The 25,007-nt window shown below is 39.7% G+C and overlaps 1 protein-coding gene across 1 annotated transcript in view; it reads left to right on the top strand.

Moving 5' to 3' along the window:
• The first annotated feature begins 865 nt into the window (after window positions 1-865).
• Window positions 866-25,007, top strand: part of map1b (microtubule-associated protein 1B) — a 93,301-nt gene continuing 69,159 nt past the window's right edge. Inside the window, exons 1-2 of the mRNA XM_059974601.1 lie at window positions 866-1,057; window positions 11,497-11,598. Of these exons, the coding sequence (XP_059830584.1) occupies window positions 886-1,057; window positions 11,497-11,598 (274 nt within the window). The 5' untranslated portion in view covers window positions 866-885. The remainder of the gene's footprint in view (window positions 1,058-11,496; window positions 11,599-25,007) is intronic.

Genomic DNA, 25,007 nt, shown 5'->3' with positions numbered 1-25,007 from the left:
ACGTCGAAATCAAAACTGCAATGGAAAAAGAAATCAGGATGATCAAGGACGGCTGCTTGCGACCACCGTTCCCAATGTAAGCTCCATGCATGGAACGAGTAATCCATGTGTCGAACTCAGGAACTTGATCCAACAAAGTCGCTCAGAAGTCACGATGGGGACGTGGGCATGACAACCATGAAGAAACTCGATCTGGTGTTTAACCTCACCAAAGATTGTAGCACTTACCAAGCCCAGGTCTCTCACTGCTCGAGAGGATATTGCATGTGAAGCCTTTACCTGGGTATCCTCGCTAGACACATGTTGTTCCTGCAGTATCCCAGAGGAAGACGAAAGCGTAGATTTCCATTATCTGCCAATGCGGTCAGTGTCATTGTCGCGTTGACTTCCATATAACTGATTAACTGATAGCAGTTAATGCTACCGGTAAATAATTATCAGTATTGCTATTTTCCCCCGATATAGTGAAAATCCCTAATGTCCAGGGATTTCAGCGGTATCCCAACATTTTCAAACTTTTGGAGTTGAGAATCCCGAACATAATCTGACCTCGAGTAGATTTCATTGCACCGAAAGGGGAAAGCAATTCTGCTGTACTGAATGTTGCTCTACTGGTAGGAAATCCAAGCGGGGGGGGAAAAAAACTTGGCGGAATCTTGCCCGCACTGTAATGCAACGATTCTGCAAGCTCGGGGACGTTTAGCTGGAGCTTGCCGAGGGTCTGATTCGCTGCTGATGACATCAGCTGGCGATGTGAGGTAGGCAGTTTCCCTGTCTCTCCTCCCCAGGACCAGGCGAGCGTCTGCGCTATAAAAGCGGTGCAGCCTCGCCTCCCAGGCTCACTCACTCCCTGTCTAGTGCTTAGTGCGGACAGAGAGGCTGAGGATGGCGACCTTAGACGTGGACCCAGAAGCTTCGTGTAGCAAATTAAGCACATCGCCATCAAACACAAGCCTGACTCACCGATTTCTCGACAATAAGTTCTATTTACTTGTGGTTATCGGGGAAATTGTTACAGAAGACCACCTGAGATGTGCCATTTCAGATATAGAGCGAGGTAAGGGGCTTGCCAGCAGCGTTAAATGATCATATAACGCCGGGATAAAACTGGGGTGGGGAACCTTTAGTAGCTTCGAAGTGTAATATTGGTGCATAAAATGAATCACATCTCACTGCTTTGGAAGACTAGTTGGCCTTGCTTTGAGAATTTTAGCCTGTACTAGTATTTGCGACTTAGAGATAACCTTGAAGAAATCAATTAGATGAAGAGGAGCGATGGACTTAAGGGATGCATTTTCTTTGACACCTGTAATTTTTATTATGGATAAAATATATACTTTTTAGCTGAAAGATACTACACCACTCCCTTCCAGCCCACATTAAATCATCTGTTGGCGCTGCGGATCTCGCTCACCATTAAAGGCAATTCCGGAAATCAGGACCGTTGGTTTTTTTATTTTGTTAAGTGTATTTATATGAGGGGAATTATGTTTTTATAATGAACAATATCTGCTTAATATTTCTAAGATATTATCTGAAACGCAGAGACAAAATTTTGCAGATAACAAATTAAGATCACTCGCGTGTGTTTTATTCATTGCATGTCGATCTTTTTGCCAAAGCGCCAAAAAAAAACACAACAAAAAAGTCCGACTAAAGACAGGAATGAGCCGGCACCGTTCATCATGTATAACAATGTATCCACCCGGCGTTGGCGATTAATAGCAGGCTCCCTTTTCTTGCTGGTAAATTGTTGCAAACTCATTATAGCTCTTCACATTTGTTGCTTTGAAGCGTGTTGTATTTGATATTTCGCATCGATTTTTTCACAGCTATTCTTTTTGACTGGAAACATCGAGTGACTTTATTCAATGTAAAGGCGTTGCCCCCATCACCCCCTCCCCGTGTAAAAAGAATTGATTCTCAATTTAATACTATAAGAAATGGGGAGCAAAATTTCCACTCGCTTACGTTCAGACGCAGCTTTGAGTTCCTAAAGAAGAAATGCTCACAGTTATATTTTAATAATGGACAAATTATTGAATAAAAGAAAAATAAGGCTGGTAAGTTTGCAATGCCGGGAGCTGACGCTTCTCATTCATTGAGCTGCAGGCGGCTGGTGGGCGTGGCGTGCTCTCCGCACTGCGGTCTCTCCGGAAGCTGCGAACCAGCATCAGACAAAGGGAGGGAGCCCGGGCCCGGTTCAACCTGCCCGACGCCTGCTGGGAATTGTAGTTCGGTGTTTCCAGCTGCAATTCCCCCCCCCCCCCCCCCCCACCTCCCCTCCCTCAGACGCGCTCTGAAGCTCCAGCATCTTTGGAAATGAACGAATGTACACGAAGAATTTGAGTCAAAGTGCATGACATTGATTTGCAACAGACGTAAAGGTCAGGGGAGAATATAGGTTGAGGGTTTACATGAGCTGCAGGACGTCTCTGCTGTAAAAGGAGATACAGGTGCATTTGACTGGTGTTTTGGGCAGCGACGCAGAACCCATTCACTTAGCTGATATTGTTATTCAAAACGCCCATTACTGCTAAGGACAGTAGGGTGGCCAAGCACGGATAGTTCGAACCGTGGACCGTGCGCAGTAGGTAGAATTATTAATCATAATGGACAATATACGAATGTAAAAACGATTTGAATCGAAACATTAAAGCAATCCCAGTGAAAAGTCCGCATTGCAAATGCGAATCTGGTTATATATTGATAAAAGAACTAAATGAATTACTTTATTGATTACTGTACCTTTGTTTTAACCATTAACATTAATGGGGGGAAAAGACAATGAAATATTTCTCAAACCACCATCCTCTTGCTATCAAATTCGACACAAAACACAATTTATTTTAAAATAAATCTATTTATTATTTCTGTATTTACATTTTACATAGTCTCATCTATCTCTGGCTCCCTTCCCCAGTCAAATTTTCTCAAAGCTGTAGGACTCCGTGTCTTCTTGTTCCTTCAGATGGGTGGGGCAACTAGAACAGCAGATTTCTCCATAGGCACTGGTTGCTACTCCATGCTCAGTCAACAGGGGACCTGCCTGCTCAGCGGTTGCAATACAGTATTTCTAATTTCTCCTCCCTACCACAATTAATTGTGAGTGGAAAGCTCCACCCAGTATTCACTCCCAGGACCATTTGTAGCTGTCGAGGGCATATTGTCAACAACTGCTTTTGAAAATGGAGAACAATATTCAATAGCATTAACTGAAAGTGTATGGTCATTTTATTAATAACATGAGTCAAAGAGTGATATCATGCCCCTTAGTCATCAGACTCAGCAGATTGAAGCTAGCAAATTGTTGTTGTAGAACAACATTAACAAAAGGGAACAAAATTGCTAGGAACAATCATTTCCTTCAACTTAATGTAATGATTGTTATTATAGATTTAAACATGTGTTTATGTAATTATAGTGTTTACATTTCTTATCAGATAACATTTAAATTATCCATACATTGCAAACATAATGGCTTCATCAATGCTGCTAAAGTGTAGATGTTCGATCAATGCAATAGCTATTTTTGGAGTACAGTATGCTGTGCCTCTTTGTGTGTCCTCCATTTCCACAGTGTCGGCATTACAGACTCCTTGCAACCCTGCAGTTATGATTTTTAAACCAGGATTTCAAGTCTGCACTATCAATGATGGCAGAATGAGCATAAATCAGTACTCTCTTAATCAGCATCGTGGCACAAAATATATATGTTTAGGAAATTTTGCAAAGAGAATGTAAGACCTACAAATACAACTATAATGATACACTTTGTATCCCTTTGTGATCTTAAAACAACATTGTTACCCCTTCAACAACGAAGTGCTTGCATTTCAAAACTAGATTAGGAATGTTTAAGAATTTGGATGCATTAAAATATTCTGGAAATAAAGAAAGAAATGAAGCTGCTATGCAGAAAGGTGACTAAGAATGTGGGGAATTATTCAAAAGGGAAGGGAGATGCTCTCATTGGTCATTCCATCCATATGTCACTCCAGGACTATGACAAAATGGTTGACTCTTAACCCTTGAGATGGTTTAACAAGTCATTTATAATTTTTAATGTATTCTTTATATTTTTGCAGTAAAAATGCATTTAATACATCTAAACAATTCTTCAAATAAATGGACAACTATTTTCCTTAAGCATGCAGGTTTAAAAGATAATGGTGAATTACTGTAGGGGTAGAGGAGATGATGAGAATAATTTTATTAGGAAGGGATGCGGACTGTAACAATGTTGTGATCCATTTGATCTGTACATATATTTACAAAAATACCCTAATAGATTCTAGTTTTGAGTTCAAAGTATTACCATTGAGCTGACCAACCCTTTTCACTGCAGTGAAAAGAGTTTGGACAGGGTTCATATCTGAATTTTAATCTAACCAGCCAAATCTCCCTCATCAAAGTTTTTATTATATTACAACATAACTATTATTTCCTGGATACCTGCTCCCTGCGGAGCTGAAGTCAGCCAGAATCTTTTGGCTGTGGGATGAATAGTCCCAGCTTCCATTTACTGATCCATAATGGCTTCTTGCTAAGCAACACCATGTTTTAAAGCTCTCATCATGATGGGACCCTTTTGATTTACTTGGTCATTTCTTCCACCCCAACAACACCTGTCAGTATCCACTTTTTTCCATCTCTTGGGATTCTGAATTTTTAAATACACTATCTTCATCAGCTATACTTTTGGCTTCCAAGACTTTGTATTCTCTCCACCCTACTTTTAAACATTGACGTATGGTGTGAAATAGAATTTTTGCACCAAGTTGGTCAGCTACCCTATGTGACATCATCTTAGGCTGCACAGTATCAGATTTGATTGGATGATGCTCTCTGCAGTACCATGGGAGGTTTAGAATGCTTAAGGTGCTGTATAAAATCTGATGCCAGCCGGTGGTGCAGTGGCATCTGCACTGCACTTTGAGGCAAGTGGTCTTAGGTTCAAATCCGGCTGGCTCCTTACATATTATTTACCATCAGTGCTGGGTTGAGCATCAACTAGCATTTCGACCTCATAAAAGATAGACAAATGTTAAAAAAAATGTAAAAGGTTGCTGCCTGATGCACCAAAAGGTGCAGAGAGGAATAACAGCAATAAAATCTGACACATCAAGACTGCACAAAATATTAATTATCTATTGAATTTCTCTCAGTCATTTGCAGTTCTGTCAAAAACACATCCTCACCATTTCCTTGCCCACTTTGAAGACTTAAGGTTTTGTTACAGCCATTTGGCATTAGACCTCATTGAGCTCCATTTCAAACATGAACAAAATGCCTGAATTTGAAATTTTGGCGAGAATGCCTGCCCTTGCATTTTGAATGTATATGGCATCGAGGAGCCTTAGTAAGTTGAAGTCAGCGGAATTTTGTGGAAATTTTATATGGTGAAATGGTATCTCACATGAAGGAAGATGGTTGAATGAAGCCAACCATTTCAGGCAGAGAGGTAGAGGGCCTTGCTGCAAGTTTTCCTTAGAGAGGAATCTTAAATCCAATCATCTTCACTTATTTCATCACATAACCTTCCTTTCATTACAACTATGTGTGGCATTAACTGGAAACTTATAGGCTTGGACATCAGAATCAGGTTTATTAACACTGTCTTATGTGATGTGCAATTTGTAATTTTGCAGCAGCAAAGACAAAATTACTATGAATTACAAAAGAAACTATGCTGAAAAGAAATACTGATGCTGTGTTCATGGACTGTTCACAATTCTGACGTCAGAAGTAAAGGAGCTGTTTCAGAAACATTGAATCTGGGTCTTCAGACTCCTGTACCTTCTGCCTGATGATAAGAAGAGGGCATATACCATTGAGAATAGCCTTAATGATAGATGCCATATTTTTGAAGCACTTTCTCTTCAAGATACCATAAGTGCTGGGGTGCATTGAGCCTGTGATGGTACTGGCTGAGTCTTCAACCTTCTGCAGCTTCTTCTGATCTTGTGCATTGGAACTCAGACAGTGATGCAACCATTCAGAATGCACTCCACCAATCAAATGTAGAATTTTCAAGAGTCATTGGTATTGGTTTCATACTAGATTTAGTATATTTGGGATTTGGGCTGGAAGATTGCCAATAGCAACCATCTCCAATAAGAGAGTGTTTAGCATCCTCATCTTACACTGAAGGAAATCAAATTTCCAGTCCTCATCCATTGGGAACAGGGTTATATATCCTTTAGCAAAAACATAAAAGGACCAGCTATATAAAGTCCATGGCTCCAGTAGTTCAGAACCAAGCTAACTTCTGAGGAGTAACTCATCCCTGATCCCTCAAGCCCTGCCACCACCTACGAAGGATATGAGGGATATTTACTTTTATTTATTTTAACTGTCCCTTCTGACCCATTGAGGCTGTGATGCCCAGTAAGAGCTGTGCGGCTAATTAACCTATGAACCTTTATGTCTTTGGAATGAAGCACCCGATGCAACACCATGCAGTCACGGAGAATATACAAACTTCTTACTGAGCGGGGCAGAACTGAAGTAGGGTGGCTGGTGCTGTAATAGCATTACGCTAACCGTGCAGTGAGCCAGGAGGCTCTTCACTTCCTTGGATGATTGAAGCTCCAACAATACTCAGGGAGCTCAGTAAGGTTCAGGGCAAAGCAGTTTGTTTGATTTGAACCCCATTCTTCATTTTAAAGCGCCATTGTAGTGTGGCGGTTAGTGCAAAGCTATTATAGTTTGGGGCGTCGGGGTTTGCAGTTCAATTCCGACGTCATCTGTAAAAAGTCTTTATGTCCTCCCTGTGCAATGTGTGGGCTTTCTCAGGGTGCTCCGGTTTCCTCCCACAGTCCAATGACATATCAGTTAATAAGTTAATTGGTCATTGTAAATTATCCCATGATTAGGCTAGGGTTAACTGGGGGTTGCTGAGTAGCATGGTTCAAAGGGCCAAAAGGATCTATAATGTGCCGTATCTCAAAAAATAAATAAATCTCTTCCTCTACTCTCAGAACCCTGTGTCTACAGTGGACAATGTCTCCTGAGTATACTGCACTAAATTGCCAAGAGAAGCTATTTTATTGCAACACCTTATATACCATTTATTATCTAGAAGGGTTGGTGCAGAGGTGAGATGGCACACTACCACCTCCAATGTTCATTCCGTGATGGCTTGGTAATAGCTGTCACCCAGCGTTTAACTCCTGGTAGGGTCACCCATGGCAGTAATGTCAAAGGGGAGGTTCCAGACAGAAGGATCCAACCAAGATCTCAACAGTGGAGTTGGCAGAAGATGATTTGTACATTCTTTGATTATAAAAGCACCTTGACTTTGAATCTTTGAATGATAACACCTCACAATGGCACTGTAGGTAGAGGAAGGCTGCAGCAGTGAAGGTCCTCCAGTTGTCTTGCATGCCACGCCACTGGACCCTTACCCGGATCTATGCCCATGTGATGGCTGCCCATCACACATTGAACAAAGTCATCCCCAGGCATTCTCCATCAAGGGAATCCACTATGACATCTTGGTTACAATAATTTGAAATTGGCCTCCACAACCACCTGAGGCTCACCAACAGAAACCTCTTGGGAGAACATCACACTCGACTAGATTGACCGTACTACCTTATTGAATGGGTCTTTGTTATACAAATTCACTACAAACACTGCAGTTGTTCAGGAGGGGTTTACCACTGCAAAATACAAAATGCTGGAGAAACTCAGCAGGTCAGGCAGCATCTTTGGAGGGGAATAAACAGTCAGCATTTCGGGCTAAGACCATCCATCAGAAGGCTTTACGGTTACAGATCCAGCAACCCACCTCGGTTGTAGGGATGCTGTACAGACAAATGCTGCAGCAGTTGCATCCATCTCTCCCGATCATGAGCAAGTGCCTGAGTTGTGGCAAAGCTCTCTCTGGTTCACTTAGCAATGTTGTCTGCCCCTTTTTCTTTTCCCCCGCACTGTTCCCTGAAGAATGGTCTTCGAGAGTCCACTTGATTTTGTTAGGTGACCGTACCATCTCCAGTTTCCTCTTTACTTTGGGCAGTAGACCTTCATTGTGTCTCATGTGCTGACTAATGGTTCTTCGTACTTCGTTGTTTGAGACATGGCCTCTATAAGAGGTGCCGAGGAGCCTTCTGAAGCATCTCATTTCTAACGCCTGGATCTTCTTTTGCAGTTCTGCTGTCAAAGTCCATTATTCACATGCATCCAAGAAGATGGAGAGCATAAATACATGCAGGAGTTTCAACCTGGATCTGAGAACAATGTTATTGCCTCTCCAGATTGGTTTTAGTTTAGCCAGCATCACTGTTGTTTGGGCTGTCCTTGCAAGGTCTTCAGGCTTTGATCTTCCTTGGCTGATGATGGTGACAAGGTACTTGCACCACTTTACAGTCTCTAGTTCTTGTCTACTGACCGTGATCTTTGTTGTGATTGGCTCCTCACTGTTTCTCATCAGCTTGGTTTCCTCTGTGCTGATCTCCATGCCTAATCTGGTAGATGTATTGTCCAGATGGTTCACAAGGCAGGCTAGCTCATCCTCACTTCAATGTCAATGTCATCAACAAACCTGAGTTTGGGTGTGATCTGTCCTCCGATGCTGACTGTGCCGACATGGTCTTCCAGGGCATTTGTCGTTAGTTGTTCCAGGAAAATGTTGAACAGTGTGGGTGAAATAAGGCAGCCTTGTCAGACTCCAACTGGTGTATGGAACCACTCTCCAACTGTACTTTGAACAAGTGCTGCGCTGGGAGCTTTGGGGTAGTGCTGATGGTTTGGATCAGCTTTTGGCCCATGTTATATCTCTCCATTGTGGCCCAGAGTACATCATGCCACGCACTATCGAATTCCTTATTGAAGTCTGTGAACACGTGGAAGATGTCCTATTGATGTTGGTGTATTTCTCTCGCAGTACTTGGAGGCTGAATATCTGTTCTGTTGTGCTTCTTGAACGTCTGAATCCAGCCAGCTCTTCGGTGATTATTTCTTTTGCCTGTGGTTTCAGTCTGTTCAAGGTGACTTTTCAACATCACTTTGCGTGCATGGCTGATAGGACTTATGGTTCTGTGACTCAGGTGCTGCTGAAAGTTGCCTCTCTTGGGGAGAGTAATGATGAGTGACTTTGCCCATGGTGTTTGCCATTCCCCGGTCTGGTGAGGATGTCTATGTTCTATCAGCGCAGTCAGTATGTTGTCTGTTCCTGCAGCTTTCCCATCTTCAGCGATCTTATGGCTGTTACTACTTCTTCCCGCAGAATTAGAAAGTCACTGTTGTTTGATGAGTCCCAGCTTGTGGATACGCTGGGGTCTCTTTGGGTCTTCTGGTTGTAAAGGTCTGAACGATACTCAGTCCATCTGTTGAGACTGTCTTCATGTTCTGTGAGACAGTTACCTTCTTTGCCTTGAAGGGGCTGACTCATATCGGCACAGTCTCTGTTTAGTGAAGTCCTTCATAATTGAAATGTTTGCCTACTGTTCTTGTTCAGGCTGCCTTCTATCTCTGTGCACTGTCTCTCAATCCAATCTTTCTTGGCCTTAATCGTGTATTTCCAGATCTTTTTGCCGATCACTTTATACTACAGCTCCTGTTGTTATGTTGTTAGTTCTCTTCAGACCTCTTCCAGTGTCACACATTTCCTCTGTTACCTTTGCCTTATTAGGGAACATGTGGATCGTGCAAATCTTCATTCTATTTCATCTGTGTATTTATAACATATCACAATATTTTGTCATCTCATTTTGTATATTTAAGTCAATAGATTAAAAAATCAAAAATGCTGCCTTGTCCAGCGTGCCCACATTACACTGAAGAGTTAAGAAATACAAGTTACTAATGATGCAGTTTTTACAACTTGCAGGAAGTCATAAAGTTATCTGTCAATTTGGCACAGACAGTGTTAAATAAAATTAAAAAATTAAGACTTGATAGGGTTTGTAGTTCAGACGTAGTTGGCTTGGGTCCAGTTCACCAATCAGGAGCCAATCCAAATCTTGCATGGGACAAACCAAACTGTGATTTATTCACCTCATAAAGCTGGAGGCATGTAGTATGCACTAATGTTCTGTATGGCTGCCCAAGTGAAAATATTTTGTTATATTTCCTTATAAAGAGCCTTTGTATAAAAGGAAAAAAACTATAAACAGTCTGAGGATTGATATGAATATTTTCAAGAAATTCTTCAAGATTTGAATGGATGGCTTTATGATCAAGTACTTAGAATTAAGAAGCTTAAGTTATTTCATTGCTAGAAATAGATTCACTGGGAACCGTGCAGAATTATTGAGCACCATTGACTTTGTCATTGACTGCAGTTGTTTGCTCTGGTCCAGGAAGAGGGGTTTAAATACTGAAAGTTTTGGCTTGCTGTAATACTTGGAAGCTACCTTTGCATTCCCAAACAAGAATAGTAACATCTTATATCCTCAGTTGAATTGAGTAGAAGCAATAGTAGTTCTTTTCTGCTTGACCAATTTAGTACTTTAAAACATTATAATTTATCAAACATTTATTTTGATTATTTGTTTATAATTTTCTGCTATTTTATTATTCTTCATTTTAAAAAGCTGTAAGTGCATAATATAGAATCAAAATCAATCTAATTTGAAATAAGCCTCTTTCTAGATGATGTCTTTCTAGATGATGATGGTTTCATTTACAATGGAACCAGTAAATTAGTCTTGGAACCACTTGCCTCTTCCTACAGCTGACTTGCTCAGTTAGATGAGTTTAAATAACCTTAGACTTACAAATTGAATCAAAATACAAGATTTGGTGTTAAACTGCACACAGTGGAACATTATGCAGTAAGTATTTTTTGCCATTTTATTCTGCATTCTCCTTCAGTCAGTGACTTAAGTTGGACTATTGATCATTAAGTTGAGATGCCTATTAGGATCTCAACCATGTGCACATATCAAGCATCAAAGATCATGCGTGTGTTTGGTTTGGGTTAAGGATAATGAACCAGGCATAATATTTTAACCTAATAGTTACACATTTACCCAAATGATCATAATCTAGAGTAAAAACACTTAATTTTATCTTCCATGACAAATAACACTGTTCAGCAGTGGGACTCTGATTAATGCAGTCTTAACTTAGATGAATTATAGAATGCTGAACATTAAACAATACTCTCCTAACTGTATGGTTCAGAACTAGGCTGTATCCATCAAATGGAAATGATGTACAATAGCATATTCAAGCCAGCTCTGCATTCTATACTTTTGCAGTGTAATTTTATTCCATCTTTAGAATCTTCCTGGTGAATTTTTGGAAATAATTTTGTTCAGACACAATATTAAACAAAACATCACACACAAGATGATAGAGGAACTCAGCAGGTCAGGCAGCAGCTATGGAAATGAATAATCAGCTGACGTTTCAGGCAGAGACCCTGCTTTGACTCAGAGCTACCAGCACCTACATTATTAAAGACTGTACAATGCCAATACTTTTTCTTTACGTGTTTTCTCATGTGTGCTGAAGATATTACATGTTGCTGTGTTATCTTTTCAGGTATTCGTTCCTGGGACACAGACTTAATAGCCTGCAATCTAGACCAGGAGCTCAAGCTCTTTGTGTCACGCCATTCAGCAAGATTTTCAGCAGATGTTAGAGGTAAGATATATTGCAAGTTCACCAGACCTGTAAGTAGCAACAGGTTGTAAAATGACAGAGATTAATATTATCATAAAGTTGATCTGGTAGATCCTTGACTTCATTTGATGCAGTGCTGAAATGATTTTAGCCTTTCACAATGCACCTAGTGAATACTATATCAATAGCATTTATATATGCTTATAGAAAATATTGTAAGAATAGAAAGAGAAAATGAAAGTTCAAATGACTTTATCCCATTAAGACAAAATTAAATAAATTTTCCTAAAATTCTGCCTGTTTTTCAAGTTTTTTATCTCCAAGTGATAAATATTTTATTTATGCAGCTGAAGGATCAATAATTTAGATGCTTAAAATTCATTTTAACTGCTTTCTTGGAGAAATGAGTACCATTTGTTTTTAGATAGTAGGTTGAAATTTTATAGGGCTTTCTGTAGTCACCTGTTATAATTTTTGACAAGAACATGTTTTTGGAAGTCCCACAAGATTCATGGTGATAGTTCAGATAAGCCTGCATAGAATTTTAGCTCCAAAGTCTTTATAGCCTGGAAACACTGACTAATATTAATTAATCATCATGTCCAGTGAAGCCACTGTGGACACGTTTGGTTCTTTTAGTAAGTACTTTAACAATTTGTGAAATATGAAATGAAGAAACAAATAAAAGTGAAATTTGAATGCTTAGAATAGTTTATAGCATCTTTATTAAGTAGGAACCGTAAGTCGATGAAATTTGATAAAACAAGCAGCAAAACTTGACACTTGTACTTCATAGAGTCATGTCATTTTTATGTGTTATGCACCATTGACTTGGCGTGACATGTCAGGGTGTAATTTGTAGCTATACTTGGAAGAAACAAAATTGACATCCTCACTGATAAGTAATTTTTATAATCTAGCACTGTTTTCCACAGGCTTAGTTTGCCCTATTGATGAATCAAGACGTATAAAATTGTGCAGTTTCATTTACTATTATCTATTATGTATAGCTGATGGCTTTCTTCGTATTTCCGTATGCATTTGCACAATGACGGAGGGAATATTGCTGTGGCACAACACGGCACAGTGCAACATGAAGCAGTTGTATCAGAATACCACAGGTTTGATGCCAGACTAGAATTGACCAGAAGTTTGATTTGGGAAAAACTAATTTCAACACTCTTCAGATGGGGAGAAGTCAGATAATATTGTCTCTACTGATGTTATCAAGAGACCACAACTGGGATTCTGCTGCCATCAGGAAGAAGGTACATAAGACCATAAGACATAAGAGGGGAATTAGGCCATTTGATCCATTGAATCTGCTCTGCCATTCAATCATTGCTGATCCTTTTTTCCCCCTCCTCAGTCCCACTCCCCAGCCTTCTCCCCCTAACCGTTGATGCAGTGTCCAATCAAGAACCTATCGAGCTCTGCCTTAAATACACCCAACGATTTGGCCTCCACGCTTGCCTGTGGTAATTAATTCCACCAATTCACCATCCTTCAACTAAAGAAATTTCTCCGCCTCTCTGCTTTATATGGACGTCCCTCTATCCTGAGGCTGTGCCCTCTTGTCCTAGACGCCCCCACCATGGGAAAAGATCTTTCCACATCTACTCTGTTTAGACCCTTCAATATTCAACAAGTTTCAATGAGATCCCCCCCATCCTTCTCAATTCCAGTGAGTGCAGACTGAGAGCTATCGAACGTTCCTCGTATGATAACCCTTTCATTCCCAGAATCATCCTTGTGAACCTCCTCTGAACCCTCTCCAATGCCAGCACTTCTTTTTTTTGGATGAAGAACCCAAAACTGTTCACTATATTCAAGGTGAGACATCACCAGTGCCTTGTAAAGCCTCAGCAACACATCCCTGCTCTTGAAATGAAAGCTAACATTGCTTTGCCTTTCTCAGCACAGACTCTACCTGCAAGTTAACCTTTAGGGTGGTCTGCAGAAGACTTCCAAGTCCCTTTGCATTTCAGATTTTTGGATTTCTCCCCTTTTAGAAAATATTCTGTACATTTATTTCTACTACCAAAGTGCATGACCATGCATTTTCCAACATTGTATTTCATTTGCCACTTTCTTGCCCATTCTCCTAATCTGTCTAAGCCCTTCTGCAGCCTACCTATTTCCTCAACACTACCTGTACTCCACATATCTTCATATCATCTGCAAACTTGGCAACAAAGCCATCTATTCCATAATCAAAATCATTGATATACAGCATAAAAAGAAGTAGTCCCAATACCGACCTCTGTGGAACACCACTACTCACTGGCAGCCAACTAGAAAAAGATCCTTTTATTCCTTTTAAGAAGGTACAAGAGTCTCAGGACCCACACCACTAGGAACAAGAACAGTTACTAGTCCTCAACCATTAGGCTCTTGAACCAGAGGGACTAACTTTACTCAACTTCACTTGCCCTTTCATTGAACTGTTCCCACAATGTGTGGATCACTTTCAAGGACCTTTCATCTCATCGTCTCAATATTCACTGTTTATTTTTTTTCTCTTTTTCATATTTGCACAGTTTGTTGTCCTTTGCACATTGGTTGTTTGTCCCGTTGGATACAGTATTTAATTGATTCCGTGTGTTTCTTGGCTTTACTTTGTATGCCCACCAGGGAATGAATCTCAGGGTTGTATATGATAACATATATGTACTTTGATGATAATAACTTTATTTTGAACTTTGAACTTGCATGGTCAATGCTGAAAGTGGAACAGTGTGACCTGATAGAAGTATTGCAAATTACAAGAGGCATTGATTGGGTAGATAGTCAGTCTTTCTTCAGAGATGGAATGCTCAAATAGCAGAGGTGACAGTTTTAAGCTGAGAACTGAAATGTTTGAAAGGGATTTGCTTTGTAAGTTGTTTTCCACAGAGAGTGGTAGGTGCCTGGAATGTGCTGCCAGGAGAGTAGGTAGAAACAGATACAATAGTAAGGAATGTATCATAGAAAATAATGGGAAAGCAAATATATCAGCACATAAAATAAAAATGGACAAAGTTAACAAGACTTGCATATTACTTGATGCATGCAGTCAAAAATTCTCAATTCTGAAAATTGAGATATTTTTTGCAGTTGCTTCTCTTTTCCAGTATTTCTTAATTTTTTTAAGGAGATTGGAATTTGTCGTGATTTGAATCAAGAATCAAAATTACTGCTTGTAGGGACAGATCTCTGGACAGATTACTTCACTGAATGACTTCCAGATCCCCATGAAACAAAAGCCCTTGGCCTTGGAGTAATATGGAAAGCAATTCTTAGATATGTAAACATCTGAAATACTGAGAAATATTAAATAAATATCTGAAATACAGTTAGCTATTATTCCTTAGTGGAATTTACCAAATACTTCAAAAAAATCCACATGTGCACCCATGACTGTTGAAAACACCAATTACCGTGTTTTTTTCATCATTGAGAGTATGTGCATTGGGTTAGGCTGTGATAATTGAGTGCAAGGAGGCCACCCATCACTATGATGCAACTCTTTATAGGATTTAGTAACTTCTAAATGCAATTCTCAGAACCGTGTATTGGAATATTGATCAGTCAGCAGCATTCTGCGGAGACACAAGAAACTGCAGATGCTATCATCTAAAGGCATAAACTGTTGTAAGAACTCGGCAGATCTGGTAGCATCTGTGGTGGCTGAGAGATGGTCAACGTTTGGGTGAAGATCCTTTATTATGACTGAGAATGTAGAGGGTAGAAAGGGCAGTGTGATGAAGAGAGAGGGAGGGATGAGACAGAGGCTGACAGGTGGAACCAGGTGAGGAGGGAGATGAAGAGCATGGAGATGCAGGGAGGGTGGAGTTGGAAGATGGTGCCTGGTGTGTAATAGGCAGAGACTGAAAAGGAGGCAGATGGAGTCAGATGTGGAGGGGGAAGGGGAGGTGGAGGCAGTACCTGAAACTGAAAGGTGATGTGGAAATACAAGAGGCTGCAAATGTTGGAATCTGCTAAGTGAGAAAAATGATAAGGGAGGGATAATGGGAAAGAGGAATGAAACTGGGTGACTGGTAAAGGGAGAGAAAGAAAAGAGAATGCAGGTTGTCTGAAACTGGAAAATTCAGTGTGACATTCTGTGATTGGTTATGTTTTTTATTCCTGCACCATTTTGCAACTCCAATTGTAATCTCCATTTTAACAAATAATATTTTTTCAGTAAAAGTTGCATTCTAATGAATTAATTGTAGTAATAATGAGTGGCAATCTACTTTAATCTTGAGTGGACAATTAATTAAGTGGATCTTCATGTTTCTTATTCTATGTCAATCAAGTCTATATTAGTTTACACAGCCCATTCCCTCACTCTTTTTCCATCGAGCCTTTTCTCCCCACATTCCCATCACTTCTTCCCAGACGGCACTGGACAGTTACCCACTATGGAAATTTACATTGACCTAATAACTTGCCGTCTCAGTCATCTTTGGGATGTGGGAAGAAAGTCAGATGAACCACAGTTGATTTCAGGGAGAACAGGCAAACTCCAAACAGGCGATACTCAAGATCAGGGTTGAACTTGAGTCTCTGGAGGTTTGAGGCAGTAGCTGTATTAGGTGTGCTTTGGTTCTCCATTAGAAACACAGGGTAATGTCAAATCTCCAGGAAAACTGAGTGTGCTGGCAATCTTCATCTTCTTGTGTGCCATTTCAAAGAGGGAAACAACATGTATTCAATGGTCTAGTTTAATTCAATTTCACTTTTCTTCATGAAGAGAAACAATGAAAAGCCAGTGTTACGGTGTCTGGATCAAGCGTTCCTGCAGCTGCTCAGTTAAAGGAGGACTTGAGAAATAAAGACAGTCAGCATGCTCAGAAACTTGCATTAAGTATGTCAGTGACATCACTGCATTTATCTTTCTAAGTATTCCATATTGGGAAGTTTCATGATGATCCAGTCTTCCTATTTACATCTTATAGTGTTATAAATCTTCTGCCTTCTGGCTGGTTTATTGCTTTTCCTGAGATTTTACAGCCTTCGCTTGCATTGCTATCTTAAGCTTTCTGACTCTGAAAATGAGTACTTCATGTTGCAAACAGCCGGTTTAGTACAATGGACAGGCCTGTCCAAAGACAGCAATGAAATAATGCTCATTTTCCAGGAAAGAATCTTCATTCCTTCATTGGTGCTATTCAAAATATCAAGTTTTGCTCTGTATCATGCTAATCAGAATCAGGTTTATTATCACTGGCATGTGTTGTGAAAATTTGTTAACTTAGCAGCAGTTCAATGCAATAATAATATAGAAGAAAATAATAATAATAAATAAGTAAATCAATTACAGTATATGTATATTGAATAGATTAAAATCGTGCCAAAACAGAAATAATATATATTAAAAATGTAAGGTAGTGTTCACGGGTTCAATGGCCATTTGGGAATTGGATGGCAGAGCTGTTCCTGAATCGCTGAGTGTGTGCCTTCAGGCTTCTGTATCTCCTACCTGATGGTAACAGTGAGAAAAGGGCATGCCCTGGGTGCTGGAGGACTTTAATAATGAACGCTGCTTTTCTGAGGCACTGCTTCCTGAAGATGTCCTGGGTACTTTGTCGGCCAGTACCCAAGATGGAGCTGACTAAATTTACAATCCTCTGTAGCTTTTTTCTGTCCTGTGCTGTAGCCCCCTACTCTCCCCCACCCCCCATATCAGACAGTGATGTAGCCTGTCAGAATGCTCTCCATGGTACATCTATAGAAGTATACTTTCATTTACTTGTACATCTTGTTCAGTGAATTGAAGAGCAGATTCTGAGTGTTAAGTACAGCTAAGCTTAGAGCAACCACTAAGTCATCATGATTTTTTAATGTTATAATTTTTCTTAAGCAAACATAAGATTTGCTGAATTCTTACTATTGATAGGTGGTAGAATAGCAGATTTGTGCAAACCAAGAGTGAGATTAATAAATAATAAATTAGGAAAACAGTTATATTTAACAATGATTTTGAAAGCCAGCTGAAGATTTTAGAGGGCTAAGAGAGCAAGCATTATTAGAACGTCAGCCTCAGGACTTTAAATACAGTATTAAGCAAAGCCACTTACCACTGTATGCTTTAATGGTCAGTTGTAATTAAGAATGTTGTTTTCCATGGGGATGCTTTTCCTGGGAGTGTCTGAGTAATATTATTGCATTGTACTGCTATTTCCAGGATAATGCACGCAGTGGAGTAGAATGGTAACATTTAATTTTGGCATTTTGGCATTTAATGTCTGTTATCTGCCAAATAATTGCAGGTCGGGGTCTGAGTGAAGTGGGGAGGAGGGAAATGTTGGGAGAGAGGATGAGCACATTGGGCCTTTAGCAGAGGGTTGATTGTACAGCTAATTAAATCAATTCATGTAGAATGTGAAGTTTTTTTAGAAGAGGGGAGGAAAGAGAACCTTTGACAGAAAGAAAAACTATTTCTTCCTGTAGAAGTGGGATAATTCTGTAGAAATTATTCCAAAAAATTGAGAATATTTACATAAAAATTATATGTATAAAATCATTCTCTTTCACCTGCAGCAAGAATATTGACAGGTGAATTAGACAGCCATCTTCATGCTGCCTGGAATAATTTTGTCATTTTTTTGTAGTACAAACAAAATGAAGAACTTATTTTCCTTAGGTGCCTTTAGAAACTTATGAGTTGGCACTCTAAGAGTGAGAAAGTTGCAATTGCTGGAAATCTAAGGTAATAACAGAAAAGGAGGGACTACTTCACAGGTCAGACAGCATCTATGGATAGATGAGTGTTTGATATTTCTGTTTAAATAACCTTTAATTCTAATTGGCACCTTTAAAGGATTTTCTGAACTGACGACATTGTGCATTGTGTTTTGATATTGATACAATGTGATGCATTGATACTGCCATTCAATTTGTATTTTAAAGTATATGTTTCTGACTGAACAACCATGTAACAATAATTTCCTTTGGGATAAATAAAGTTTTATGTTTTCTTATCTTTTCTGAGCCATTGAGCACACAGGTAATGGTGTAACAAGTGTCACTGTCTTGACACACTTACGGTACAGAGAGAGAAAGATAGAAAAAAGGATTCGTTATCCAGACTACCCATAATCATTCTTGCTTGAACATTACAGAGGAAGTTCATATGACAATTTCACCAGTCAGTTAATGATGTGTAACATAAAAAATGTAAAATAGGACAAATAAGATTGTATTCCAAACTAAAATTAAGAGGGACAAAATAGAAGAGAATTAATATTATTATCCTGAAGGAAAATGTATTCTAAAGTTGATGTGATTTAGGTATCACTTTGTTAATTAGCTTTATATTTTATAGTTTGCCACTTAGAAGTAAAATACATGAGCAGTAAACATCTAAAGAATGTGAGATTGGCAGACTGAGGTGGCATAACAGCTCAGTTATTTCAGTGTAGGATGCATTGTTCCATTTGACAACAGTAGTGAAATACTCCATTGGTTCTGCTGAAAGCCTTTCAAACTTGCATAGTGGAATAAGCAACTTGATTTTTAAGCATAGAGAGAATTTAACACCTTGTCTCCTTGTGCACGACTCTTACACTCATGAAAACATATCATCATCTACCTTGTTAAGGCCTGTTAAAATCTTACCTGTTACCCCCATAATTCTAAATTCCAAGAATACAGACACAAAGAATACATGGCCTGTCTTATTAAAATAATCTAACCTGGAATTAGCCTGGTGAATCTCCTTGGCACTACTTCTAATGGCATGATATCTCATTTTTAAGGTTACAAGACGTGAACTGAGCACAATTTTCCATGTATGCCCTCACTGCGCCATGTTTAATTCCCTGTTCATAAACTACAGCCTCTTTGCAATTAAGGACAACATGAAGGCTACTTGCTGGACCAGCCTGCCAACTTCATACACTACACCACCAAAATCCCTCTGAACTTGATTCAGTTGTAGTCTCTGCCCATTTCGATAATAATCCACCTTTAGATTTCTCTTACCAAAGCCCATGACCTCTCACCTCCCCATGTCAAACTCCATTTGCCAGGTTTTCACCCAATCACTCAATCTATCCATATTGTGGCCTATCACACAATCACAATATCCTCATCACAACGTGCCCTTCCACCTTTTTCTGTATCATTAGCAAACTTGAAGAAGTTACATATTGTCCCCTCCTCTGGGTCATTAATCTAAACAATAAGTCAATTGAGACCCAAGAACTGATCCTGACAGCACTTCACAAGTTACACCCCTCCAGCCTAAAAGAACGTATTTATTTCAACACTTTATTTTTTATCTGACAACCAGTTTCAATTCATGCAAATGTACTTTGTCCTGTATCTTGGCCCTTTAGTTTTTGTATCAGCATCTAATATAACACCTTGTCAAATGCCTCCTGGAAATGTAAATAAATTATATTTACAGTTTCCCTTCTATCACCTCTCCCTGACACATCGTCAGATCTTTCTTAAATGAAATTGTCCAGTCAGAATCAGAATCAGGTTTATTATCACTGGCATGTGACATGAAATTTGTTAACTTAGCAGCAGCAGTTCAATGCAAAACGTAATCTAGCAGAGAAAAAAAATAAAACAAAAATAATAGTAATAAATAAACAAGTAAATCAATTACGTATATTGAATAGATTTAAAAACCATGCAAGAACAGAAATATTGAATATTTTTTAAAAAGTGAGGTAGTGTTCAAAGATTCAATGTCCATTTTCGAATCGGATGGCAGAGGGGAAGAAGCTGTTCCTGAATTGCTGAGTGTGTGCCTTCAGGCTTCTGTACCTCCTACCTGATGGTAACAGTGAGAAAAGGGCATGCCCTGGGTGCTGGAGGTCCTTAATAATGGACGTTACCTTTCTGAGACACTGCTCCCTAAAGATGTCCTGGGTACTTTGTAGGCTAGTACCCAAGATGGAGCTGACTAGATTTACAACCCTCTGCAGCTTCTTTCGGTCCTGTGCAGTAGCCCCTCTATACCAGACAGTGATCCAGCCTGTCAGAATGCTCTCTACAGTACAACTATAGAAGGCTTTGAGTGTATTTGTTGACATGCCAAATCTCTTCAAACTCCTAATAAAGAATAGCTGCTGTCTGGCCTTCTTTATAACTACATCAGGTTAGATCCTCAGAAATTTTGACATCCAGGAACTTGAAGCTGCTCACTCTTACCACTTCTGATCCCCCTACTGTGGTGAACTACGTATACCTGTCTGGACATGTCCCTCCCCCCCGCTGACTGCTCCTGTGGCTCCTCCCACTGACCGTGGCTCCTCCCACGGACCCGGTATAAAGGTGACTGGAGACACAGCCCCAGCCTCAGTCTCCAGGATGCAGTGTGGTGGTCAATTGCTGCTTGTTCTTTCTTCCAGCCAATAAAAGCCTATATCTCGCCTTACGTCACCGGGAGTTATTGATGGTGCTTCACCTACGAGGAATGGTATGTGTTCCTTCGTCTTGCCCTTCCTGAAGCCCACAATCAGCGCTTTTGTCTTACTGATGTTGAGTGCCAGGCTGCTGCTGCGGCACCATTCCACTAGTTGGCATATCTCACTCCTGTACGCCCTCTCGTCACCACCTGAGATTTTAGCAACAAATGTTTGTATCATCAGCAAATTTATAGATGGTATTTGAGCTATGCCTAGCAACACAATCATGTGTATATAAAGTTTAGAGCAGTGGGCTAAACACACAACCCTGAGGTGTACCAGTGTTGACCGAGGAGGAGATATTATCACCAATGTGCACAGATTGTGGTCTTCCGGTTAGGAAGTCAAAGATCCAATTGCAGAGGGAGGTACAGAGACCCAGGTTCTGTAACTTATCAATCAGGATTGTGGGAATGATGGTGTTAAATGCTGAGCTATAGTCAATGAGCAGCATCCTGAAGTAGGTGTATGTATTATCCAGGTGGTCTAAGGCCGTGTGAAAAGCCATTGAGATTGCACCTGCCATTGATCTATTGTGGTGATGGGCAAATTGCAATGGGTCCAGGTCCTTGCTGAGGCAGGAGTTCAGTCTAGTCATGACCAACCTCTCAAAGCATTTCATCACTGTCGATGTGAGTGCTACCGGGCAATAGTCATTAAGGGAGCCTGCATTATTCTTCTTAGACACGGGTATAATTGTTGCCTTTTTGAAGCAAGTGGGAACTTCCACCCTTTGCAGTGAGAGGCTGAAAATGTCCTTGAATACTCCTGCTAGTTGGTTGGCACAGGCTTTCAGAGCCTTACCAGGTACTCCATCAGGACCTTCTGCCTTTTGAGGATTCACTCTCTTTAAAGACAGCCTAACATCGGTCTCTGAGACGGAGATCACAGGGTCATCAGGCGCAGCAGGGATCTTCACAGCTGTAGTTGTGTTCTCCCTTTCAAAGCGGGTATAGAAGACATTGAGTTCAGCTGGTAGTGAAGCATCGCTGCCATTTATGCTATTGGGTTTCGCTTTGTAGGAAGTAATGTCCTGCAGACCACGTCAGAGTTGCCATGCATCTGATGTTAATTAAACCATATTGCTAGTTTTGATTATATTCATCTTTCCTAAATGATTGGTTCTTTCCTCTTTGATATTGACTCTAGTATCTTGGCAATAGATAGGTAGATAGATAGATACTTTATTCATCCCCAAGGGGAAATTCAAACATTTTTCCAGTGTCCCATACACTTATGTAGCAAAACTAATTACCTACAGTATTTAACTCAGTATAAATATGATATGCATCTAAAATCACCCTCCCAAAAAGCATTAATAAATAGCTTTTAAATGACACCATTGATAAGGAAATGATATCTTTTATGACAAAACTTTTAATGAAAAGACCCCTGCAAGGTTGTGATGCTAGGAGAAATAATGATTGTAAAGTATAAACATTCTGACAGGTTTGTTATTAGGTAAAAGGAAAACTTAAATGATTTTGGGCATATTTATTGAATCTTGAATCCAGAAAGTGATGCACGTAATTTTATATGCAGTTGTTTCAATTTCAACTCATTGTAATGATTTTTTTCTTCAGCTTTTTCCCCTCTTTAATTGACTCAGGATTTGGCTCCACGGTAGTTAAGCAGCCTTCCAGTATTTTACTCAATCGGCTGTTCTTCATGTATATGTCTAGACAGTCTCTGCAGGTACTTTGACGTTTTGACCTTGGGGATAAAACAGTTGACATGTCCTCCGCTAGCATTCACACATCAGCCAGAGCAGGAATTCCCAAAGATCAGTCGCTCTCCATGCTCGATTCCCTTTTCAGATAGTCTGAAATAAATTCTCTTCCCTGAGAGGAGCTGCAGGCCAATCCTCTTAATTGTTATTTGCTTAAAAAATTCCAACCCCATTATTATTTTGTCTTTCATTCCTCCTCCTGGGTCTTTCAACTGTTTTGCATCCCTTCACAGACAGCTGCTGCTAGGCTGTGCTGCTGCTGGTGCTCATCCAGACAGGAGGATTTGTACATGAGTAGCTGCCAGCTTTTACCACAGTCTTCCTGAGAGGAAGCAGGCAGCTTTTGCTTCTAACCACTCTATACTTCACTTGGCTGGAGAAAGGATGGGTGTCATCTGTCCACAATTCCACAGTATGAATCATTAGTGCATCAATACTGAGCCTTTTTAAAGAGACAATACCATACTCGGAAGGTTAAAAGAACATATTTGGCTAATATATTCTCTAAATATATTATTTACATGGTAATTTTGTTTGTTGTTGTGATAATTTATTCAGCCAGCATGCTAGTTTAGCAAAGCAACCTGGTCACTCCAGGAGAGTGAGCAGCTGTCAGCACCCAGCTTGCCTTAAACAGATGCGGGGTTGAAGTTGGTCTTTTCTATCATAAAACTGGAAATATCATTTGTACAATTCGCTCAATTTCCTTATTGAAGTCAATAAAGGCAGTGTGACAGACAGTGCTGTTGACAATGGCTGAGTTCATTATTAGCTTTCCTTATTGGCTGCTGAGAGAGTGCTGTTTATTGTTGAAGCAGGTGAGATGCCATGCTTCAGGATTGCTTTTGTGGCAGGTAGGATGTCGTCAAATTGCCTCTTACAGATCCCGGCCACTTAGTTCAGCAGATGGCTCTGGCATAATGCAATCGGAATTGTCTCCTGAGGGGGATAAAAAGAAAAGGAGAAGAAAAGTAGCAATATAAAGATTCCTTTTAAAAATGGTTCAATTCCGCAGGGGGAAGAGATTCCCCATGTACCTAATACAGGGTAGTTGTCATTTTACAATTAGTATATTTTGAAGAAGGATGGTTGTAATTACACATAGATCCACCTGCACCTCACATAATAAAGCACTTAAGATTCTTCTGAAGCACGGCATGCCTTTGGGATACATTTGAATACATAGTTAATAATGCGTGTTGTAGAGAGCCTGTTTTACGGTATATGGTTACTGCTGATACAGGAACCAAAACAGAAAATGCTTTAAATATTTAGCAGATTAAGCCATATCTGTGGGAAGATAATCAAAGTCAATGTCTCAGGTCAGAAATCTGGGTGTAACAGTTTTTTATTCTTGCAGGGTGACGATCTTGCTTTGTATGACAATAAACCAGCGCGTTAGCATACTTACTCTTATCGTCAAATTTCTGACCTGAAGTGTTGGCTATTTTTCTTTCCACAGATGCAGTCCGACTTGCTGAGTATTTCCAGAACTTTCTGTTTTTGTTTTAGATTTCCAGTATCTTCAATTTTTTTTTTGATTTTTCACTGTTTCTACTATAACAAGGGAATTACATTGCATTTTTATATTCAGTGGAAAGGTACTAATGACTTAAAATGATATTGCTTTGGAATTCTATTTGAAATCAAATAGAATTGATCATACTTTTCTTGTTTGGTATATTTGTATCTGGGTTTTTACTAGTTTGCATCCTGGCTCTTTTTGCATTATCATTCAATGTTGCGTTTCTTCATTCTTATATTTGATAAAACAGGTGTAATTTCCCAGAAAGAAAGAACTGGGTGTTTATTTCCAAAAGCAAATGGAATTTGAAATGAAATACAGCTGTAATTTGACTCAATCTGTCCCACTTCTGATTTTAATAGCGGCTGGGTGAGAGGCTAGTGATTGGTCTGCTCAGGGAAAGTGGACTGGTTATTTGACTATTGCAAGTGCAGTGAGCCTCTGGATCACCCGTAGATGGAATTCCCATTTATAGGAACCCTGAGAGGGTTCTAAACCTTGATGGCCTCTATATAAAACTCAGCTCCAAGCTAAAATCCAGATTAATGTGAAGAGAGCTCAAAGGCATGAATATATTTGCTTTTATGCAAATTTAAATGCCAACATTGCTGACAATAAATTCCTATTGAAGCTTAAATAGTATTAATTGTGCGTAATTAATTGACCAGGCTGTAGTTTTCATAAATTTAACAGCATCCACCAGTTTATGTTTCTTATTCCCATTTATGAGAATGTTCCTAAAACACTTTAGCAGCATTTTCTTTAG

The sequence above is a fragment of the Hypanus sabinus genome, chromosome 7 (genome assembly GCF_030144855.1).
Source record: "Hypanus sabinus isolate sHypSab1 chromosome 7, sHypSab1.hap1, whole genome shotgun sequence".
NCBI lineage: Eukaryota > Metazoa > Chordata > Chondrichthyes > Myliobatiformes > Dasyatidae > Hypanus > Hypanus sabinus.
This window is presented reverse-complemented; position numbering and strand designations above follow the sequence as displayed.